This window comes from Erpetoichthys calabaricus, chromosome 5 (genome assembly GCF_900747795.2).
Source record: "Erpetoichthys calabaricus chromosome 5, fErpCal1.3, whole genome shotgun sequence".
NCBI classification, from domain to species: domain Eukaryota; kingdom Metazoa; phylum Chordata; class Cladistia; order Polypteriformes; family Polypteridae; genus Erpetoichthys; species Erpetoichthys calabaricus.
The window spans coordinates 202433614-202458744 of record NC_041398.2 but is presented as its reverse complement, the minus strand read 5'-3'; the positions used below and the strand labels follow the sequence as shown (position 1 = coordinate 202458744).

General features: G+C 35.6%; 1 protein-coding gene across 4 annotated transcripts in view; it reads left to right on the top strand.

Annotated features, from left to right (window-relative positions):
• Positions 1–25131, top strand: part of naa35 (N-alpha-acetyltransferase 35, NatC auxiliary subunit) — a 74796-nt gene that overhangs the window by 7652 nt on the left and 42013 nt on the right. For 2 of the 4 annotated variants that reach the window (XM_028802410.2, XM_051928611.1), the window contains exons 2-7: positions 52–177; positions 7670–7703; positions 8885–8999; positions 13910–13984; positions 21362–21529; positions 23293–23359. In XM_028802410.2, the coding sequence (XP_028658243.1) occupies positions 57–177; positions 7670–7703; positions 8885–8999; positions 13910–13984; positions 21362–21529; positions 23293–23359 (580 nt within the window). In that variant the 5' untranslated portion in view covers positions 52–56. Of the gene's footprint in view, positions 1–48; positions 178–7477; positions 7515–7669; positions 7704–8884; positions 9000–13909; positions 13985–21361; positions 21530–23292; positions 23360–25131 lie in introns of those variants that run through there. The other 2 variants (XM_051928612.1, XM_051928610.1) reach the window with 2 other exon arrangements.

Sequence of the window (25131 nt, the reverse complement as noted above, 5' to 3'; positions counted from 1 at the left end):
AAATATGGTTATACTACCTAGAACAGTTTTCTTTGCCATTCTTTTCAACAGCAGCCATGGTTATGAAGTCTTCTGTAGAAGAAGATGATGCTGGATGGGGACTAGGAGTCCCGGACAAGATAAAGAACAATGTCAATTGGGTTGATATCACAGAAGATTTTAAAGGTTCCTGCAAAGGTAATGTACACTGAGTTTATCAAATCTCATTCCATCCCATTTCATGTGTTAGAAGTATTTATTTTATTATTATTATTCATAAGGTATTTTGTTTTGAGAACAGTACATATTACACTCCCCCAAAATATTTAAAGCTGTTATTTCTAAAAAAAAAAAATGTGGCTCTAAAAAGTATTGGATAATGGGGTTGAATGCTTAGCAAGCGTTTCTTTTTTTTGTTCTTTTGATTTTTTTAAATATAAAGCAATGTTATATAAAATTATTTTGAGTTTAAGTGCTATTAAATAAAAGCATCACAGAGAATAAAATTCCAGCATAACATTTGTTACTCAGTAAAACTGGGAAATTGTTCAAGGGTCAGAATACTTTTCCCAGACACTATATACCTGTATAGCAAATGTATAAGCAAGTATGGAAAATAAATTAAGGAAATAACTTGATAAAATTAAGTAATTTTTTAATTTCTTGAAAAATTGTTAAATTGATAAAGGATAAAACAAACAAAATGTATTTTTACATTAACAGGTTTATGTAATGTTTTACTATTTCTAATTTAAAATAGTTGGAGAATGTGGTATGCAAAAGGAGATAAGGATATACATAGGCATCGTGGGTTATATGAAGACATTTGAAGGACTTAAATGGAAGATACTAATGAAGGAACCTAGGTACAGATTGGTGAAACCCGAAAACTGTAGGAAGTTGTGTAGCAGGCAGTCAGAATTTAAAGGACAACAATCAGTGCCAGGATGGAGAGGGAATTTGGGAAGGCAACAAAGTTATAGCAGCTTTTCTTCAATATTGATTTGGAAGTACTGGATGGCAATGTACAAATGGGTATTCTGTAAAATAGGGCTTTCATAGTAGAAGTAGTTGTTCATAATAAGTGACTTTCTGATAACCATCCACTCTTTTCAAGTGCTGAAAAAGGTAATGATCACACTTGTACAGACAATATTTAAATCTATTGTGTAAATTAACATTAAGAAAACACAGGTGGTTTTACCAAGCAAAACTATGAAATCGTATTGGGCTACTCAAAATACGTTTTTTTCTTCTGTTGTTTCACAAAGATATTGCCTGCTTACTGCCATTATCATTGTCTGTTAACATCTAGCAAAAGAGATTTTCAGCGCACATTTAGTGAAAAATTAAGTGATAACAGTTGTTATATGTACACATATATTTTTAATAAAGTTAATGTTTATTATGTTTAGTACAGATATTTTAGGTAGAGCCATAGTGGAGATGTACTGTTTCTTCCTCACAGTTACAGGAGTGCAGGTCTGCATGGAGTTTGTACATTCTCCCCTGTGTATTTGTGGATTGACCAGTATCTATGTGGTGGTTAACTTTTTTATCAGTCAATTCTGCACATCTGTCAGTAATACTTTTCAATGACCAAAATACGTTTATGTGCTGTGTAGTAAATTACATCCATCTCCTTATTGTCCAAGTATACTGCTTATTATACATTTAGAATCTATTGTATCTTAAGGCTTTTAAGTATAATTTAATCGCAAAGATCTTTTGATTAACATTATAAATTTTGCACTGGCTTAGACAGTAATATTTGCATTATTATAAATGTATAGGTATCATGAAATTTTATGTGACTCTTATGAATTGCTTTTAGTGCATGTTCACTTCTTGAAGATGGGGGAATAAAATTTTTGGTGAACCTTTTTTAGTGATTTATTTAATCATGTCAAATTGTCTGCAGATAGAACTGTATATGTGAAAGGGTTTTATAGACATTAATTTTCTCAATATCAAAATTGCTTTGATTTTTTTTTTTCAGTGTTTACTACTTCATGTCAGCTTATTAAATTTGCACTCGTATATTGTTTTCAGCATCTGACTAGTTACTCCCAGGTTCAGGAATTTAACATTTTCAGTTCTCTTTCCTTCAAAGTTAACAATAATTTGTTTCAATAAATACCTGCACATCTTTGTCTCCCTTAAGAACGGGACACCAATAATTGTTTTGGACGAATGTTGACAATGATAAAAAGAGGTTTAGTGTAACTTTGCTCTAACCAATATATGAATGCACAGAGCTGGAAAGTTGAAAATTAAATATACACTTACCGGCCACTTTATTAGGTACGCCTTGCTAGTACCTGGTTGGACCCCCCTTTGCCTTCAGAATTGCCATAATTCTTCATGGCATAGATTCAACAAGGTGCTGGAAACATTCCTCAGGGATTTTGGTCCATATTAACATGATAGCATCACGCAGTTCCTGCAGATCTGTCAGCTGCAGATCCATGATGAGAATCTCCCATTCTACCACATCCCCAAAGATGCTCTATTGGATTCAGATCTAGTGACTGTGGACGCCATTTAAGTACAGTGAACTCATTGACATGTTCAAAAGACCAGTGTGAGATGATTTGAGCTTTCTGACATGGCACATTATCCTGCTGGAAGTAGCTATCAGAAGGTGGATACACTGCGGTCATAAAGAGATGGACATGGTCAGCAACAATACTCAGGTAGGCTGTGGCATTTAAATGATTGGTACTAAAGGACCCAAAGTGTGCCAAAAAATATCTCCTATACCATTACACTACCACCACCAGCCTGAACCATTGATACAAGGCAGGATGGATCCATGCTTTTCATGTTTATTTTGGCATCAAATTCTGACCCAACCATCCAAATGTTACAGCAGAAATCGAGATTCGTCAGATCAGGCAATGTATTTCTAATCTTCTATTGTCCAATTTTGGGGAACCTGTGCAAATTGAAGCCTCAGCTGCCTGTTCTTAGCTGACAGGAATGGCACTTGGTGTGGACTCCTGTTGCCCATGTGCTTCTAAGTTTGACGTGTTGTGTTTAGAGATGCTCTTCTGCATACTGTGGTTATAACGAGTGGTTATTTGGTTCTACCTGATAGAAAGGCAACAGTAACTCAGTCTGGCCATTCTCCTCTGACCTTTGGCATCAACAAGGCATTTTTGCCCAGACAACTGTCGCTCCCTGGGTATTTCATCTTTTTTGGACCATTCTCTGTAAACCCCAGAGATGGTTGTGCTTGGCAATCCTAGTAGGTCAGCAGTTTCTGAAATACTCAGACCAGCCTATCTGGAACCAACAACCAGGCCACAATCGCTTCAGTCACTTAAATCACCTTCCTTCCCCATTATGATGCTCAGTTTGAACTTAAACAGGATGTCTTGACAATATCTGCATATGATTGACTGATTAGACATTTCAATTAACAAACAGTTGAACAGGTGTACCGAATAAAGTAGCCAGTGAGTGAAATTAATTGCCACTGTAAAGGGAAGGTTTTATAGTTGTATATGAGGCTGAACTACTCTCTACTATTTGATTTGTTAGGTGTTTTACTCTTTATATTCAGTCTTGTTAAAATTTTTATGATCCACCTTAATAAAAGGATAATTGTCTATATGTCCATCTGGTTGCTATGTCTTTCTCTATCATTCCAAAAGATGGTACATCACAAACAATAAAACTGCTTTTTATTACTGTTATTTTAAAATTTTACTAATGCGTTTTATTAATAAATGCATTACAAAATATTCATTCCAATAGATGGTACACTGTAAACATTAATGCAGAGGTCTTCGTTGATTGGTTAGTTTTCAAACCGTCCTGGGGACAAATACAGTTCTATCTATATTAGATGGATAGCACAGCTAGTCAGACTAGTAAACCAATGTGAGTTTTTCCCGTTCAAACTGTGAAGTTCTTTTGGTTCAGTTTTGCAGTACATAGAATATTGTTTCATCTCCACTGCTTCCTCACAGCCTCAGGGTTGTTTTTTTTTTTTCTTCATGTTCACAGACATTGTATGCCTGGAGAATATTGTAGGGTTTAGTAGATATTATTATTTATCTCTTACATCCCAAGTTTATAAATGTTAGCTTAATTGGTGACATTGAAACTGGCCAATAATGGCTAAGTATGAGATCTGTACATGATTTCCAAAATCAAATTTTGACTCCTGCCTTGTGCATGATGCTATTGGAATAAACATCTGCTCCATGTGACCCTATAATGGGATTATAGGACCTGGATGTTTCTACCACTGTGGTGGAGCTTGTCCGGGTTCTAATGGTGGATCAGAGCAGGTGCAGAGAGTTATAGAAATAGTGCAGCTTAGATGTTGTTATTGTGGGTGTGTGCAAGAGTGATGAATGGTCATGGAGCAATTGATAGGGGAATGGACTGATTAGGCATTCACATGGAGACGATTGACATAGTCATCCCTCATATAGGCTCCACAGATTGATTAGTGCATCTGCACTCACAAGGTTTATGAGAAAGATCAGAATAGGTCAGAATGGGGAAAATGTAAGGAAAGGAATGATGGAAAATGAGGAGCAAAATCAAGGAAAAGAAAGATGAGAAGGGGGCAGGATCGGGTGGTTGTGCCAGTAAGACTCAAAGGAGGTAAAGTGGTCAGGATGCCCTGTGGGGAGCGAGAGGAATGGCACCCCAGGGGTGAGTCACACCTGTTGAGCATAAGAGCAGGAGCGGCCAGGATGTTCCAAGGGTCATCTGGCAGACAACGGAGGGATGGTGACAGGATGAAGGAGTAGGATATCGAGCATCCCAATGGATACAGATAGATGGAGGTGGCTGGGACAGGAGTTGATTCAGGACTGCATTTGCCAGTGTCTTAGGTCTGCTGAGAATGTCCGATTTTTCCCTATTATCTTAGCCTAAAAAATATTCTATATGAGCTATTGAAACATGAACTGTTTACAGCCACAGCAAGTCAGACAGATGACTTGCTTTATAATTTTTACAAGAATGTAATCTCCCATTTGGTGACAAAAGTCTTGCCCATGACTGACATACCACATCCAAGTCATTTTTCTTCAATTTGTTACACTTTTGAATATTTATACCTCTAAACTACATTGCATGCATTAGTTAATCATTGCTTCATTCACTTGATTTATTCCTTTTAATATCTCATATTTAGAAAAATGTTCAACAATATTTATACTCTACTAAGAGCATGGTGCAGATACAAACCGGATATTTTATTCATTAGTAGCTGTATGGAAAAAGAAGAACAGTTTTCGAACATGTCACATAACTTATGTACAGTATACACAAATTAGTAATGTTAAGCCTTTTGATGGATTGTCATTTCATTTAGGGGCAGTTACTGCATTGGGCCAAAATACTGATGTTACATAAGTTAATGTGTTCTGGAAAAAGTATTTAATCTGTAAATAAATCATACAAACATTTAATTTGGATCATTGGGATGCATGTATAATTTCTGTCTGTTCTTGGCCTGGGTTCTATGTTTATTTTAAATGTACAGTATAGGCTAGTTCCAAACTTATACTATATTTATACGCATGTCCTACTTACACGTGTCAACAGTACTTTTTATTCTTTTTTTTTTTTTCCCAAAATAATTACAGTGAACCCTCGCTATATCGCGCTTCGCCTTCGCGGCTTCACTCCATCGCGGATTTTATATGTAAGCATATTTAAATATATATCGCGGATTTTTTGCTGGTTCGCGGATTTCTGAGGACAATGGGTCTTTTAATTTCTGGTACATGCTTCCTCAGTTGGTTTGCCCAGTTGATTTCATACAAGGGACGCTATTGGCAGATGGCTGAGAAGCTAGATTGCTTACTCTTCTCTCTCTCTTGCGCTGACTTTCTCTGATCCTGACGTATGGGGATTGAGCAGGGGGGCTGTTCGCACACCTAGACGATATGGACGCTCGTCTAAAAATGCTGAAAGATTATCTTCACGTTGCTATCTTTTGTGCAGCTGCTTCCTGAAACGACATGCTACACGGTGCTTCGCATACTTAAAAGCTCGAAGGGCACGTATTGATTTTTGACTGAAAAACAAACTCTGTCTCTCTCTCTCTCTCTCTCCCTGCTCCTGACGGAGGGGGTGTGAGCTGCCGCCTTCAACAGCTTTGTGCCGCGGTGCTTCGCATACTTAAAAGCCAAACAGCCCTATTGATTTGTTTGCTAGAGATTGTTTTCTCTATCTATGTGACATTCTGTGCTCCTGACACGCACTCCTTTGAAGAGGAAGATATGTTTGCATTCTTTTAATTGTGAGACAGAACTGTCATCTCTGTCTTGTCATAGAGCACAGTTTAAACTTTTGAAAAAGAGACAAATGTTTGTTTGCAGTGTTTGAATAACGTTCCTGTCTCTCTACAACCTCCTGTGTTTTCTGCGCAAATCTGTGACCCAAGCATGACAATATAAAAATAACCATATAAACATATGGTTTCTACTTCGCGGATTTTCTTATTTCGCGGGTGGCTCTGGAACGCAACCCCCGCGATGGAGGAGGGATTACTGTATATTGGTGTAATTATTATTTATTTTTTTTTAAACCTGTGACCAAAAACTCCAAGTTTGCAACAGTGATTCAGTTTTACTCGCTTATTGCTATTTATGTTTATATCTAATGCTTTATTTATTGTCTTATGTTTAATTATACCACTTTGTGAAGTCTAAATTTGTATAAATGAGAATTTACATGCTCCTGTATGATGGAGTTGGAGAAATTGACCTAGTTTGTGAGACATGTTTGCAAATTTATGATTTATGCTAAGCTGTTTTTTTGCTGAAACTTTATGAAATTCATAATTTGCCCAGGTATTAAATTTCAACATGCCATTTAGTATAGTAGTCTTGTGCTTACATTAGCTTAATACCATCTGCTATGCTTGTCCTAAAAAATGTGAAGGTTACTTCTTTACAAACGGTGGCTTATCATAACAGCTTACCACTGCTACAGAAATTCACACACCTTTACAAGACCCCACGAAAATGATGATACTTGCCCTCAATATAATGATGACACTACATCACCATACCGAATACTGCAGAAATTTCCAAATGACATACAGTTATTTTCATAAATCTACACAGCTAACAGACATCATTAACTACATAATTTAATGGAGCAAATTAATACAATTAAATCTCATGTTAAACTATCCATCTGCAAGATTTGAATATGTAAACTTTTTATGTTTACATTTCAAACATAACATGATACTTTCACATTCTGTGCCCCATGTAACAGAGACAGCAGACAACCACGTGTCAGTAAGCATTTTATTTGCGTAGTAGCAGCCGTAATTTTGGACATACATATATAGTGATGTGGTTATGATAAATAAAATGTTTGACTCTGATTGCATTTGAGTTGAAATAGAATTTCAAGAAAGGAATAATCACAATTTCAGTACAGATAAAGATAAATTTTAATAACATTAATGTGAAATTAGAGCATTAAGAAAATGTTTTCTTCTTTCTTGAAGAATCAGATGGATCACAAAATGGAAAAAAAAATAAAATGTAAGCATGTTTTGTGCTTTTATGTCTTTATGTAAAGGATGCAGTGTTAGCTTACTATTTGTTATAAACCATAATTACATTTGGGACTATAGGTTTTTTTTTTTTTGATTGACTTCATCATGGTTAAAATTACATTTGTTTTCTATTTACTGCAGAATTGAAACTTGGTGAGCTCCTGCATGACAAATTGTAAGTGAAAGTAATTGGGAATTAATTTTATGATTTATTTTAAATTTTATTTCAAGGCTACATGGTATGTGGTATTTAAAGGTGTACATATTTGCTGAACCAGACACCCTGAGCAGGAACATGCATGTCAGGTGCTGTTTGTGTGGATTTCAATTTTTTCCCACTTATTCTCACTCTGTTTTCTGATTTTGCATTCCTGTATATTAATATTTCATGCCAGTGGTTGTACCATCATGTAAAAAAGGGGTTACATTTAATGTGTGCGTTAAGCCTTATACTGTAGCTAGTCTAAGAATAAATAAAAGTGTTAAAGTTAAACATGTACTGTGTGTCATTTATGGGAATATTCATCAAACTGTCTGTTGTTTAAAATATAGTAAAGTGTTCTAAAGACTCTATTATTCTTAAATCTAGCACAGTTTCTTTGTTCTGTTCGAATGAAAACTATTTCAGTATTGGATGTGATGACATATTATCAGTAGTATTCTAATGTGTACTTTAGCAGAAATATCCAAGGTTATGTAGTGATTTTTTTTTTTTGGTCAAGGCCCACAAATTTGCATACACAGATTTTGTATTTTACAGAATATACCCATACTGATATCTGTCTAATGTGTATTTCATAGGTAGTTTTAAGGTCCTTGTCATGTTTCTTTGAATAATAAATGTGTGAAGATTTCAAAACAGTGTAATATCGTGCTTTTATCATTTTTTCAAGATTCTGACCTTTTGATATTAATGTCTGAAAAAGCATTCAAATATTCCCCAAATATCTGTTTTTTGTATTTCTTTATTCATTTTTATTATTGCTAATTCCAGCATCTATTACTAGATTGTAATGGATACTTTTCCTTAGTATTATTCTTTTGTTTATTTAATAGTATCTTAAAAGGTCAAATAAAGTTAGTTATGATATTGGCACAGTAATATTAGCAGTTGCAAAAGTAACACCAGTGTAATTGAAAATTGAGCTTGTTTAAAGACAAGTAAGCACTGCAGTTTCTGTTATGCTGTCATAATCCTATAATGCTCAGAAATGTGAAGCAAAACAGCTCTTAATCTTGTAATGCAAGTTTGTTGTTAACTGATACTAATTGGAACCTTTATGTGTTATGCTGAATAATACAGTAATATACAGTATACCACCTGATTACTATTTTCCTTGTTGCTTTGAATGTCAGATTTGGTCTGTTTGAAGCTATGTCTGCAATTGAAATGATGGATCCAAAGATGGACGCTGGAATGATTGGTAATCAAGTCAACAGGAAGGTGCTCAGCTTTGAACAAGCTATCAAGGTTACACTTTTAAACAGATTTAAATATTGTTAACTTCTTTAATATCTTATTTTATTAAATCTAGAGAACTGTAGAAGGTCTGTGCTGTATTAAATAATTTTTGATCAGTTTATTGAAAAAAAAATATTAAAAAAACAATACATTTATATTAATGCCATTATAAATGCCTATTATTTACTCAGTTATTTTGAGACTGCCAGACAGGTCCTGAGAGAAAGAAAAGAAAATCTAATTGAGAGAAGCAAATCAAAAGGGTAGTAACAATCAGTTACATCAGTTATAAAAAATAGGTTTCCTCTACCAACGATATAGCAATACCCTGTCTTAGTGCCTTAATTGGAATGAAATTCCCATTCAAAGATGGTATTATTAAACTTTAACATTTCATAATATATACAGTGGAACCTCTAGATACGAGTTTAATTCGTTCCAGCACTGAGCTTGTATAGCGAATTTCTCGTATCTAGAACAAACTTCCCCATTGAAAATAATGGGAATCCAGTTAATCCGTTCCGCACCCTAAATATATTAACATAAAAATCAATTTTCCTAACAAATAACACTGATAAATTATATATACTGTAGTCTACCTTTAATAAATAACACTGGTAAATAATATAACTGATTATTAAAAGAATCAAAACAGGTGTCTAAAGTGCAGTAGAGCATTCAATAAATCTTTAAATAAATAATCCTTAAAACAGTTGTGAAGTGGAGGTTTAAAATACACAAGAATAACAATCCTTTAACACGAGGTTAAAACGTCAAAAGGATGCAGTCTTTAAAAAACAGATGACAATCCCCGGTGCTTCTTCTCTGTTAGTGTCTCACCTGCGGGCTCTGCAACAGGCGAGACACTCTTAATGCAGCTGACCTTCTGTACACCGTCCTGCTTCAGCTGTTTGGCTCGCCTGTTCGGCTCACTGTTCAGCTACACGCGAGCCTGCACTCGCTCGCTCTCCCGCACCGACTGCCTGCCTGCCTGCTGCAACCTCCGTTCTCTCTCCTCTCTTTTCTTTTACTTCTTCTCCCCCTTAACCGGCTCGCGCTTCTCTATATATGCGGGGAGGACATGGCAGCTGCAGCCCATCAGCCACAGGAACAATCATGGATGTGGGCAGTTTTCCCACCTGTGCACTTAAGTGAGAAACGCAGACACCGCAGATCGCGGCTCGCAACTGCTACCACGCCCCCTCGCTAAGCCGCGAGCTATACCCTCAGCCTGGCTCGTGGCTCGTTACGCGAGCCAATGCTCGCATTTAGATCTGAATTTTTCGCTCATACTTTCCTCGTATTTTGAATTTCTCGTATACAGAGGTGATCGTATCTCGAGGTTCCACTGTACTATATATATTAAGCCTCTATAGTGTGATAAATATCATTATCCAGTATTGACCCAGGTAAACATATAAACTGAGAAATTAGAAACACCGGATGTTTTTGCTTTAATATTGATTTTCTGCTTAATTGAGTTTCTTCTACATGAAACCTGGGAGTTTAGACCTCTTAACATCTATTTACCAACCTCATAGGAATCTGCTTATTTAGTGACTATATTGGTCAACCAAATTAGTTTTTTCTCCTCTTGGTAGAATATGTAATATAGTGCATAACACAGTTTTATATACCGTATTTTAGGGTATAGTGCAGGAGTGGGCAAACCTTTTGGCTCAGGGGCCACATTGACTTTTTAAATTTGACAGACGGGTCGGGCCAGCACTAGATGCATACATATCAAACATAAACATAAAAAAGGCATAACAGTGTTAATTTTTGCTTTCACTTTTAGTGGGAACAGTGTTGTTGATCACCCTTTCTTGCCAGTGCATCGAAGTCTGGTGTTAGTTTTGTTGTGGCAATTCTCAGAACAGATCTGAGGTGTTCATCACTCAACTGGGATCTGTGGGATGCTTTGTTGGTGTTCATCACACTAAAAGTCTGTTCACATACATACGTAGAGCCAAACAATACCAGCATCCTCTGTGCCATCTTCTGGATGTTTGGAAATTTGGCTGCACTTAATGAAGCATAAAACTTATCCAGTTTAAGAGAGTTGAACTTCTCCTTTAAGACGGTGTCACATTGGAGATCAATCAGTTCCAACTGCAACTCCTGTGGCGTCATTTCAGGGTCTTTTGTGAAGGGACATGACACCAGCTGAAGTGACTTGTAAATTTTTCCAAAATCAGAGAACCGACGGCAGAATTCTCCATGCAGGTCGTCCAGTGATTTCCTGTATTTTTTCACAAGTCGAGGGGCCTCTTTCAGCGTAGCCAGTGTGGGGAAATGAATGAATGAGTTGTTTGACATTTGCTTTGAGAATAAAGCTAGCTTGGTTTTGAAGGCTCCGATGTTTGTGTACATTTCATGCAGAAACTGGTCTTTCCCTTGTAGCTTCACGTTCAGCTCATTCATGTGTGTCAGTATGTCCGCAGCAAAAGCTAAATCACAAAGCCAGTCTGTGTTACTCAGCTCAGGAAAAGCATAAGCTTTCTCAAGTAGCTCCAAAAATGAGATAATGTCCTGTTTGAGCTCCCACACTCGTTGACATACTTTCCCCAAACTTAACCAGCGGACATTGGAGTGGTAAAGCAAGTCCTGGTGATCAACGTCAATTTCTTCAAGAAACTTAATAAACTGACAACGCTGAAGTCCCCTCGCTCAAATAAAGTTAACGAGTTTTACAACTGGCTTCACTACATAGTTAAGCTGCAATACGGATTTACACAGTGCTTCCTGGTGGATTAGGCAGTGTAAGAAAATTACCTCCTGCTCAGGGTTGTCCTCCTTCACCCTTTCCTGGATTCTTTTGACAACACGATGTTTTTTCCAGTCAGATTTGGCGATCCATCTGTGCTAACGTTGGCAAGCGAACTCCAAGGTAGCTTGTGCCTTTTGATGACCCCTGACACGCTGTCATACAAGTCCTCTCCCCGCATTTTCCCCTTTAGGAATTCCATGACCAAAAACTCCTCCATTATCTCAAAATTGTCATTAATCCCTCTGGTAAAAATTAAAAGCTGAGCGGTGTCCTTTATGTCATTACTTTCGTCCAGTGCCAAGGAATATAATGTAAATGACTCCGCTTTTTTGTTTAGCTTGCTAGCTAAGTCTTCGTCAATTAGCTCAACACAGCGAGTCACTGTCCTGCGTGATAAGCTAATTTTTTTAATTTGTTCTTGCTCTCAGGACACAAAATACCTGCTATCTCTACTATGCACTCTATGAGAAACTCCCCTTCGGAGAAAAGCTTGCTGGTCTTTGCTAATTTGAATGCCAGCACATAACTTGCCTTCGTGCTTGATTCTTGGATGGCAGTTTGTCGCATAAAGGTGTTTTGCTGAGCCTGCAAACTAGCTGCCAGCCTCTGAGCGGTAGCCATCCGTTCTTGCGTTGACTGGTTGTTAGCATAATTAGCATGCTTGGTGGAAAAGTGACGGCTGATGTTGTATTTCTTTAAAACCGCAACGGTTTCTTGGCAAATAAGACATACAGCCTTTGACCGGACTTCAGTGAAAAAGTATTTAGTTGTCCATTCCTTATTAAACACTTGGCACTCACTGTCGACTTTTCTTTTCTTTGGCCCACTCATTGTTGCAGATGGGTTCAGAGCAGTAGCAGTGTAATAACAGAGAGTAGCCCGGGCTCTGCAAAATCAAGTCAATGTATCAGTGCGCCTAATGTGCCACCTGGTGGAACACCAGGCATTACAGGACAAGGTCAAATGAATGCAGTCATAATTATGATATGATTTGATTTGGCCAATTCTGTACCAATCTTCGGCAGGCCGGATTAAAAAGACCAACGGGCCGGTTGTGGCCTGCAGGCCGTAGTTTGCCGACCCTTAATATAGCGGGTTGGATAATGGCTGGATGGATGGATTTTCCATATGTTTAATTGTTGAGTCTTATAATCTAATCTAAACCACAGTGGGTTAAATAAAGTACAAAATAATAAGAGGCAACACAAAAAAATGAAATTAGACATTATGTTCTTTATAATGTCTGTTATAATTAGAATAATGAATTCTAATGCAGCGACTTATGGCTCCATTTGAGACCGGCAATGTGACCATATGACAATTACAAAAGTGTGTAGGTTATTGCAATTGAGGGTCTGTGGGGTCAATGGTATGCACAGTTTAACTCCCAGTATAGAGTAGCACAAACCAGTCTTCAAGTTTTGGTGTCTGCACTCCGGGTCTCTCTGTGTTTCTTGACCACTGTGTCGTGCCAGCAGTGGATCACTGAGTTGTGTCCATTTCTCCAAAGGGGTGCAATACCTGCTTGTTGGTCATATCAATAATTTAAAAAGGCAAAACTGGTTTGCAGGACCATAAAGGTTGAGAAACAATGGTGTGGGGAAGGCAGTGCAGGCCAAATGCATAAGGATTAGCAATGTGGATCAGTGCTGATGAAAACAAACCTTAAAGAGCCCTCCAAAAGTCAGAAAACATATGTGAAACTGTGTAATTTTAGTAATAATAATAATAATGAAAGATGTATTGCTGCCACTGGTTTTGGCATTTACTAGAACATTTTTACATAAGTATGAATTGCCTCAAATCAGTCAGATGTAAATCAGCGCATGATTGTATTATTAAACAACTCTTGATATAATTTGCATATTAACAATACAGTTGATTCAGAAAGTATTCAATATACACACACTTGATTTTTAATAAATTTACAAACTTTCTGAAAAATGTTTTCACTTTGTTTTGGGTTATTTACTGCAGAATGAGGAGCAAAAATTTCTGAATTTAAAATTAAATCTATAACAGAATAATGCATGAAGAAAGTGAAGGGGTCAGAATACTTTTTGAATCCACTGTATAAGACAAGTATCTGGCCTTTTCATTGTAAAATATTATAAGATCACATATTCTGGTTTATCTTCTACTTTTCAAGGATGGAGCCATCAAGATTAAGGACTTGAACTTACCTGAACTAATTGGAATAATAGATACCTGTTTTTGTTGCTTGGTAAGGAAACTGTCTTATATTTCCTCTTCTGTAATCATGCAAGATAAGAAAGAACATTTTTGTAGTGCAGTTTGTTGTTTGGGTGCATATGCTCTGGGTCTCTAGATTGACATTTATGAACCTATTCACTGTGCTATTAGGATTTAAAAAATATAGTATAAGTGTTGTTAGAGCAAATGGGGGATATGAATGAAGCTAACAATGCAATATTTCTGGTGATTATTTTGAAAGAATATACCATAACTGAGAAAACAAAACGGTAGGATTTATAGAGAATAAGAATCCGAACAATAACTATACAGTCTTCCTGGAAATAACCATAACAATATATTTTTACATAAGTCAGTTTTATACTGAATACGAGAGGTGAAAGTAATATTTAAAAAAGAATCCATTAAATGGATATTAAATACTTTTTGTTTATTTTTACTCCCTGGTCATTTATATATATATATATATATATATATATATATATATATATATATATATATATATATATATATATATATATATATATATATAAATGACCAGGGAGTAAAAATAAACAAACAAAAAAAATATATATATATATATAATATTATAAAACAACTGACTGTTTGTAATTGTATGGATTTGTTAATTCACAAAATCAAATGAAGATGGTTAAGGTTTTAGCATAGCTTTTAGCATGTCAAAAGGTGATTTTTGACAGCCTACTTTGCAAGGTAAGATAGTTATGCTCACTAATCATGGTGCTGGAGACTGTTGTCACTTGCATGTTGAATAAGACTGTAAGACACCTTTATTGTCACTGTACGATACAATGAAATACTGTTTGGAGCAAGCCTATAGATGCTTTAGATAAAGGTATATGAGAGAAGGCATTGAACTACAAGAAGCACAAATTTAAAAGTAAAAATTAAACTATGAGAAGCATGGTTACTATTAACATTTCCAATATACACAGAAAAGTAAAGGTGAATATGTAAGCATAAATAGATAACTAATAAATGAAGTCACAGTGAGAATTACAGTTAATGTAATGGTCATGTATAAGTGTATAACTATGTGTGGTTGACAGTGATAGCACATGCAAGTAAGAATTTCACTGTACTCTGTACACATGACAGTAATGACCCTATAAACCAAAAATACCTCTCTGTGGATTATACAGATAGGGCTATGTCTTTAATCTTTTAATACTTTTAAAGTCTCTGCAGAGGAATTACCGTATTTTTCGCACCATAAGACGCACCTGACCATTAGACGCACCTAGGTTTAGAGGAGGAAAACAAGAAAACAAATATTCTGAACCAAATGGTGCAATAATATGTTTAATAAAATATAGCAGAATAATATTTCAACCATGTAAATTCAACAGCGGTATTAAGAAACATCATCACTGTCATTAACAAATAAGGAGAGACTTTAAGGTTCAAGCACTCTTCTAGTTTTATGGAAACCCCAAGAACTCCTCATCGCTAGTGTCAGAATTTATTAAGCTCAGTTGCTCACAATCACTTTGCAGCATCACGTACCTATCATCACGCGACATAACCTGTCCAAAGCCACCAGGGGACAAAGCACGTTTGGACCAATGCTCCCTGAAGTTATATTGCCAGTCTAGTCCCACTATATTTGTAATGCCACAAAGCCCTTCATCTCGTGTTTTGTTGTGGGTTTCCAGTTTGAAAAATGAGAATGCGGTGCAAGCACAGCCCTCGATTCAAAAAATTGCTCTGCATACCTGTTTGTCTCGTCTGACAGTAGCTGAAAGGCAGCTTCAGGAAAGAACAGCCTGAAGTAGTCCAGCGGCTGGTAATCTATCGAGTCCAGAGTCCAACTCAGTGATAATGCGCTTCGCTCCCTCATGAGATGTAGACGCTATCTTGCCTTTGTTTATATTTGTTTAGATTTCGCAACTCACGCACACGCAAGGATTAGATGCCGAGTCAATGAGTCTAACATTCCTCCAAGCACAGAGGGAATGCCTGTAACGTAACAGTGAGTTTTGTCGCCCTCTAGCCCTGGATGTCGACTTTTGTCAGGTATTACACATCATGGTCTGTGATGCAATATTCGCACCATAAGACGCACAGACATTTCCAACCTTCTTTTGGGGTAAAAAAAGTGCGTCTTATGGTGCGAAAAATACGGTAGGTAATTCTTGATTACTTGCTTGAAAATGGGTGTGTTTAAAGTGGCCAACAGGTGGCAGTTGAAATACAAGCACTTGTTCAAAAAATGTAATCATAACTGATTTCTTGCTTTGTTCTTATTGTTTACAGTGGAATATTTAAAATGTTTACAAAACCTTAGTTTTTTTTTGCGTTTTTTACCAAATTACTGAAAATAGTATGTTAATTGCTTTTATTTATTAAAAAATACTTGCATAAACTTACAAGTGTCAGGACTGCACAACTAATGTTTTGTTGTCTTCATTTTTAATATACATTTTACTACTGTGAAGGTGATTTCACTTGTATGAGCATCAGCATTTTTGGTTGTTTTGTGGTGGTTGCAGCAATGCTCTGTATCAGTGCTCCTAACCTTGGTCTCTATGACTCTTTGTGTTGCTAGGCACAGCATGCTATGCATGATGTCACAGTAGCCAGGTTTTAAGTATGTACAAACTTTATGTAACTAAAGGAAAGGATTTGTGGGAATTCTGGTGCTTGAGGAGAACTTTTTATTTCTGAATCTGATTTTAACTTCTTTTTAGCTTTTGATTAATGAATTTGACATTAAAAGGGCCTCCTTTTTAAGGGAAATCCTATTCTGTTTTTTTCTCTTTTAATGTGCTTCATGAGCATTCAATTTAGTTCAACATGTAGAAAATCTTGAGTATGTGAAAGTAACAAGAGGCATGCAAAATAAAAAAAAATAAAACCTGCTTAATACTCTTGAAAATTAAACCTTCATGCTATTGATTTTGGTCTCATCTTTCACTTTTCAGTTAGTCTGGTTTTCACTTTTATCTATCACTAGACTTTTAAACATTATCAGTTAATAAAAGTGTCATCCTAGATTTATCAGGTTTGAAAGGTTTTTTTTTCTTTATATTTCCCTTGACTTGTATTTTGCATTTAATGTACGTCATTATTTACGGACCTCCGATCTTTCATGAATTTATATTGTGGCTCATTTTTCAATATACTTTGTTTTACTTCCCTATTTCTACAGTACCCTCATATGTTTTGTTTTGTTTAGGATTTTTTTTAATGTTTTTTCATTACATTAACAACAGAATGAAAATTACATGTGTTCTTAAGTTAATTTTCCAACCTTCTGTAATTTTAGTATCTCAGTTCTATACAAGTCCTTTCTGTATTTTCTAAATTGTTTCATCTGATCTCAGCATAAAAATTATTAATTAAAATTTGGAAAAGTTTCAGTAAATGGATAGTTATCTCAGTTGTTTTAGTTGGTATCTGGTTCTGTTTTGTACTCCATTTATGTGTCTGTAATAAGCCTAAGACAGCATCATATCTAGTCAATGTTTTTTTTATACACTTTGAGCATACGGTGATCCCTCGCTATATCGCGCTTCGCCTTTCTCGGCTTCACTCCATAGCGAATTTTATATGTAAGCATATTTAAATATATATCGTGGATTTTTTGCTGGTTCGCGGATTTCTGCGGACAATGGGTCTTTTAATTTCTGGTACATGCTTCCTCAGTTGGTTTGCCCAGTTGATTTCATACAAGGGACGCTATTGGCAGATGGCTGAGAAGCTAGATTGCTTACTTTTCTCTCTCTCTTGCGCTGACTTTCTCTGATCCTGACGTATGGGGATTGAGCAGGGGGGCTGTTCGCACACCTAGACGATACGGGCGCTCGTCTAAAAATGCTGAAAGATTATCTTCACGTTGCTATCTTTTGTTCAGCTGCTTCCTGAAACGACATGCTGCACGGTGCTTCGCAAACTTAAAAGCTCGAAGGGCATGTATTGATTTTTCACTGAAAAACAAACTCTGTCTCTCTCCCCCCTGACGGAGGGGGTGTGAGCTGCCGCCTTCAACAGCTTTGTGCCGCGGTGCTTCGCATACTTAAAAGCCAAACAGCCCTATTGATTTGTTTGCTAGAGATTGTTTTCTCTATCTATCTATCTATCTATCTATCTATGTGACATTCTGTGCTCCTGACACGCACTCCTTTGAAGAGGAAGATATGTTTGCATTCTTTTAATTGTGAGACGGAACTGTCATCTCTGTCTTGTCATGGAGCACAGTTTAAACTTTTGAAAAAGAGACAAATGTTTGTTTGCAGTGTTTGAATAACGTTCCTGTCTCTCTTCAACCTCCTGTGTTTCTGCGCAAATCTGTGACCCAAGCATGACAATATAAAAATAACCATATAAACATATGGTTTTTACTTCGCGGATTTTCTTATTTCGCGGGTGGCTCTGGAACGCAACCCCCGCGATGGAGGAGGGATTACTGTATTCTGCAATGTAAAAATATGATAATGGTATCAGCTCAGTGTGTTGCTCTCATTCTGGCATATACCATTCCTATATTTTTTTTATGTTATCTATCCACATTTTAAAGGAGTCTAAAAATAGAGCATATGACTTAAAATACCCTTTGACGTAAGATTTTAGTAGGTGTAAAAAAAAAAAAAAAAACTGACCCTAATTATCCGTATAACTGAGCTGAATTCTTTTGGTGGGAACGGGTAATATCACCTTGTATACTACCATCCCAATCAGAAAAAGTTGGGACTGCATGGAAAATGCAAATAAAAAAAAGAATGCAGTGATTCTTAAATTTAGTTTGACATTTATTTCATTGCAGACAGTTTAAACTCAAGGTATTTTATGTTTTGTCTGGTCAACTTCATTTCCTTTGTTATTATACGTCCATTCCTGCATTTCTGACCTGCCACACATTTCAAAAAGAGTTGCGTCGGAAGCAAATTAGGGTCATTAATGAGGTGAAATAATGATACAAATTCAAACCGGTGATGTTAGCAGGTGATTGTAATCATGATTTTCTACAAAAGCAGTATCTTAAAAAGGCTCAGTCTTTGAGGAGAAAAGATGGGCAGAGGATCTCGTTTGTCATGCATGATGCATGAGATAATTATTTAAATGTTTAACAACAATGTTCCTCAAAGAAAGATTGGAAGGGATTTGTATATTTCTCCCTCTACAGTGCATAATATCATTAAACTATTAAAGTGCATAAAGGGCAAGGGCGCTGGCCTAAGTTGAACACCCATGATCTCTGATCCCTCAAATGGCACTACATCTACAAGAGCCATCACTCATCAATAGCTGTTTTGACCACATGGACAAGGGGTTATTTTGGCAAACCTTTGTCAAGCACTACCATATGGTTTTACAGTATATTCACAAATGGCATTTAAAACTTTACTGTGCAAAAAAGAACCCTTGTGTTAATCATGCCCAGAAGCGGCATTGACTTCTCTGGGCTCAGAGGCATCTGGGATGGATCATCACACAGTGGAAGTGTGTATTGTGGTCAGACGAATCAGTATTCTAGATCTTTTTGGAAGAAATGGAAATTGTGTGCTCTGGACCAAAGACAAAAAGGACATTTCAGACTGTTATCAGCAACAAGTCCAAAAGCCAGGGTCTGTCATGGCATGGGGTTGTGTTAGTACCCTTGGCAAAGATAATTTATACTTCTGTGATAGCATCATTAATTCAGAAAAGTACATTGAGATATTAGAGCAACATAGAGTATGCTGTCTTCAAGATAGCATCTTTTCCTGGGACATCCATGCATTTTTCACCAAGACAATGCAAAACCACATTCTGCATTCATTACAAAGGCATGGCTGTGGAAGATGAGGGTATGGGTACTGGACTGGCCTGCCTGCAGTCCTGACCTGTCCCCAGTAGAGAATATGTGTCCTGTTGCACACCTTAAGACATGTTTGTAGGAAGAATGGGACAAAATAACACCTGAAACACTTCTTTGTTTGGTATCCTCAGTGCCATAATGTCTTTTAAGAGTTGTGAGAAGGAATGGTGACATTACAAAGTGGTAAATGCTTTACCTTCCCCACTTTTTTTTTAGAATGTGTTGCAGGCCTGAAATGCAGGAATGGATGTATATTAACAAACAAAATGAAGTGGACCAGACAAAATATGAAATTGCATTTGGAATTTTTTCTGATATGGGATTATAAATAAACAAAAGGAACACCATATGTTTATTTTTTCTGTTAGATTCTGCTGTATATAATATTGAATCACCTGCATGACTTAAAACATATAACCAGATTCAGCTGTTATGTAAATTTGGGCCTAAGAAATACATAAGGTAATAGTAGGTTATAAATATTAATATGTGCTTTTTATCCTGCGGTGGGTTGGCACCCTGCCCAGGATTGGTTCCTGCCTTGTGCCCTGTGTTGGCTGGGATTGGCTCCAGCAGACCCCCGTGACCCTGTAGTTAGGTTTCAGCGGGTTGGAAAATGGATGGATGGATGTGCTTTTTAACAAAAGCTAACTTTTATCCATATTCTTTCTTTTACTTGTTTTTCGACAAGTCCTGGACGTTTTTGGAGGGTTAATTGTACACATAGGAAAAAATAAAATTGGATAAAAACTGCAACAAAGGAGATCCATATCACACATTCATATAGGCACACAAAAAAAAAATCTCTCTAATGATTGGGCCGTTATCTTCACAGTATTCCAATGCACTTGAATATGTTCAGTGCATGGCTATTACAGTTTTTTATTTTAGCATTATAACAGCAATAGTCAATTCCATTTGTTTTTGAATCTATTTTGCAGATATGCTGAAATACTGTTCTTCTGTTAGCTCACTTGAACACAGATAATGTTCATGCACTCATATCAATGTGACACGGCTCTTTAACTTTTACAGTGTAATAACTAGAGGAAACAATCATTTTTCCTTTTACAGGTGTTTAAAATGAGCATGATCACTAACAAAGAAATTGTTGCCATCTGGATTTTTGCAGTACTTGTACTCGGATGTGCTCACGCAAACAGGTTATCTGTTTAGTTATTTCTTCTCAAAAGTTACTGTTACAAAGGTAGTGGAAAAAACATTTACATCCTTAAAATCTGAACAGTTCTTTAAACTTATTTTTTTCTTTCATTGAATCTTTTCTTTTCACATTAGAGTACATGTCCATATTTGACTCGCAATACTTGGGTATGTTTTGTGAAAGTGTTAAATACGCATTAACTTAAGAGGTACGTGTTGGTTTTTATTTTTGCAGTTTTTTGGCCAGTTTTTTTGTCATAAGATTATTTATTGAAAGTTGATTTGAAATTTGCATATGTTGGTCAAACCATACAGGTTCATTTTATAAAATACATTTTTACTGTTATAGTAATTTTTGATAGAAATGTGCAGCTATAAAAATCACACACTTGTCTCTTTTTATAGATAACCTGGCTAGAGGGGCATTCTTTAGCTCAGACTGTTTTTACTTGCCTCTATGTACACAACCCTGATGAAATAGAAGATCCTGCCATGAAGGCCTTTGCTCTAGGCATACTTAAGATATGTGATATTGCCAGAGAAAAGGTCAATAAAGCAGCAGTTTTTGAAGAGGTAAGATTTATTATTTATGTTCAGTATGGAATTAAAGTGTTAGATGTGCTTAGTAAATATAAGTCATAGATTTTTGGGACAAACTAAGACAGATTCAACACCATTTTCAAAATGGAGAGGCAAAAATAAATAAAGTAAGTTGCCAGGGAATTGTATGTATGTTATGTTGTACATACTAGTTGATGACATTTACCACAAAGAAGAATGAAATCAAGAAAAACAAAAAAACATTCATGCAGGCTGTAGACATACAAACCTAGCTATCATCTCATTATTAGGAGTGAGAAAAACAACAGAAAAATAAAAGGTAACTACAAAGTTAGACACAGTTTTGGTTAGGAGCCTTGTGCCCTGACAATATATGAATAAAAGATTGCCATTGCTGTATGGCTTACAAAATTAATAATACAATGTTTATTGTTTTCACCTTTTGCATCAGCATTCTCAGATGTACAATTTTTTATTAATGCCATTTGATTTTAGCCATTGTGGGCATTTAATAAATTGAGCCATATAACAGTTTTGTTGAATTATTGTATTAACCGAGTCCAAAGGCATAAAAAAAGATTTCAGTGAATATACATAAGCGCACAATAGTTTTGCTTTCTTAATAATTTCAGAAGTATGAAGAATTTTACATGCTAACCTTTTAAAATAGCATATACAACTAAACATTAGCATGATACCCTGCTGTTTTGGTGCACTTAAAAGAGTAAATGCATAGCCTGAATGGTCAGAGTAATTGGGTTCTGTTATGATGCATTTTGAATTTAGTCAAGTGAGACAGATCATTCACTTCCATTGAAGTAATCTTCAAAATTGCCCAAAAGCCCTCTGCTGGGAGGTAAATGATGTTAATTTTAAGAAGATGTCTAGCAGAAGCATAGACTGATAATGTGTTTGTATGTGTATTTATGCATGTCTCTACATGTGCATCATTTGCTTAAATTAAATGTAGCCAATAGCCCTACTTCTTCATTTTCACTTTTTTATTTCTTTTCCATTTTGTTTCAGCTATGCATAAAGATTGTTAGATAGCCAGGCCTAATTTAGGTCTTTTTGTATCGTTTTTGGTTGTACAGCCATTGTAGTGTTTTTTTAGTTATATGAATTGCGTCCTGTGAGAACTTGTTTACATTATGGTAGTAAGGTGTCATGATATCAAAATTTGAAACTTCGATACAGTACTAAAAAAGTATTAAATTCAAAACAATTTTCGATACTCAATACAGTATGTAATGTAACTCAGTAAAAATTAATTTAAATGAATTTAAATCAATTCTGTATGCATTGAAAATTTAACTGATTGAAATAAATAATAGAATTTTTCATCATTTATTGTACTGCATTCTTTTGTAAAAGGTGAGAGTACAATAAAAAGAAAAGTTTAAAAACGAGCAAGTTATTTTACGTTGATGAAAACAATAACTGTTATTGAAATATATAAATAGATTTTGCAATCTTTTCTGAAAGTATACATACAATATTTAAACAAACATTAAATAAACAAGTAAAAAGAACAGTAATATGGTCTTTTGTAATAATTGTTCCGTGGGTTAACACACTATTTATACACTAAAGTTTATGAAAAGAAGAAGAAGAAAAATAGGAATTGTTATGAATTAATATAGAAAGCAGTATATGAAACAGTTAAAGTAGCTCAGTTTGCAGACTGCTAAATAATATTGAATGTCAGTTTAGTAATTAATGAAAGTTAACACTTTTTTGATTTATAATTTAACTAAATTTTCCCTTTCCCCTAGGAAGATTTCCAGGCAATGACGTATGGTTTCAAGATGGCAAACAATGTAACAGACCTTCGAGTTACAGGTATACCTGTAAGGGTAACTTTTAAGTTGTTTAATATGAAATGGATTAAATATAGCAATGAGAGATTAAAAAATATTGTACAGCATAATAATGATGTGATAAAGTGATGCTTTATTGCCTTAAAACTTAGTAACATGATTTAACACTTAACCCAGGTAGAGTAATACTGTACCTGTATTTTCTAAACAATGAACAGCTGCTGAGAGAAACCTTGGACGTATAATACCACCTGCTTTAAAGTCCCAGTACCCTATACATTTGGTAAAGTTAAAGGACAACCTAAACTACATTAATATAAAATTAACATAACATGAGTAAAATTAATCACAATTAGTACATTAGCTGAAGTAAATAAATAGAAAAGGAATAAAGTAATAACTGTAAAGAAGTTTTTTTTGGTTTTTGAATAGCTAACTCAAAATCCTGATTACATCCCAAGAGAACTGTGTTAAGACTTCAAGATGGTGGTTCATTCAAGACTGCCAAAATGTCTGTAATGAATAAAGCAATTTTTCAGGAACAGCAGACATAAATATCACAAAGCAGAAACTGACTATTAAGTATAGAAAATGTTTTTGATTACTGTTTTAGCTGTAAAATAATGCATTACTACTTGCCTATTTTTAAAGGTTTACGTATACACATGAATGATTTTGTTTTTGTTAAACATAGTGACTTTTTATAAATAAAGATATTTTTATATACAGTAAATAGAAAATATATACAAAGGGTGATGAAAATGTTTCAGGCCTGACCTCTTAAGAGAAATCGCATTAAACCAAGCAAGTTTTATTTTTATCATAAACCCTGTGAGCACAGATGTGCTTGTTTGAATATTTACAAAGGTTTTTCTGCCCTGCTTGTGCAACTACTTTTCTCCACCTAACGTGGCATCCTTGTCATTGGCATATCATTTGCATAGCACACAAGGGAGCAGGTTATAAACGTACAGGGCCACATCTACAGAATATATGGCATCTGATCAGTTCCACAGTTTTACAGAGCAGTTTTTGTCACCTGTGTAGTGCTGGTGGGAGCATTGTTGTAAAGGAGAAATGGGATGGTCAAACACCTTCCTTGCCTTTTTCCCTGTATTGACAATCCATCTTCAATGCTTTTCCAAGACTGACTTGTGTACACGCCAAAGCAAATCAGTATAATATTAACAGGTTATATGAATGTTTTGAGGCACACACTCGAGAACATAAAAAAAAGTGTCATATGATCTGGCCAGCAGTGACTTTTACATAGAATTACAATTCCTTGGAATTAAAATGTGATCCCTGAGTGGTGGTGAAGCATCCTAGATTTATCCCTCTTACAACTTTTTTTTCTGGTCCTTATTTATTTACTTAGGATTCTTAGTGGGACATTGGATGTGATTGATGCTCCATTTCAGGTGTCAACATTCTGAGAATCCAACATGCTTGGACAACAACAACAACAACAACATTTATTTATATAGCACATTTTCATACAAAAAGTAGCTCAAAGTGCTTTACATAACGAAGAGAAGAAAAATAAAAGACAAAATAAGAAATTAAAATAAGACAACATTAATTAACATAGAAAGGAGTAAGTTTCCGATGGCCAGGGTGGACAGAAAAAACAAAAAAAAAACTGCAGAAGGCTGGAGAAAAAAATAAAATCTGTAGGGGTTCCAGGCCACGAGACCACCCAGTCCCCTCTGGGCATTCTACCTAACATAAATGAAATAGTCCTCTTTGTAGTTCGGGCTTTTCACGGAGTCACTTGATGCTGATGGTCATACA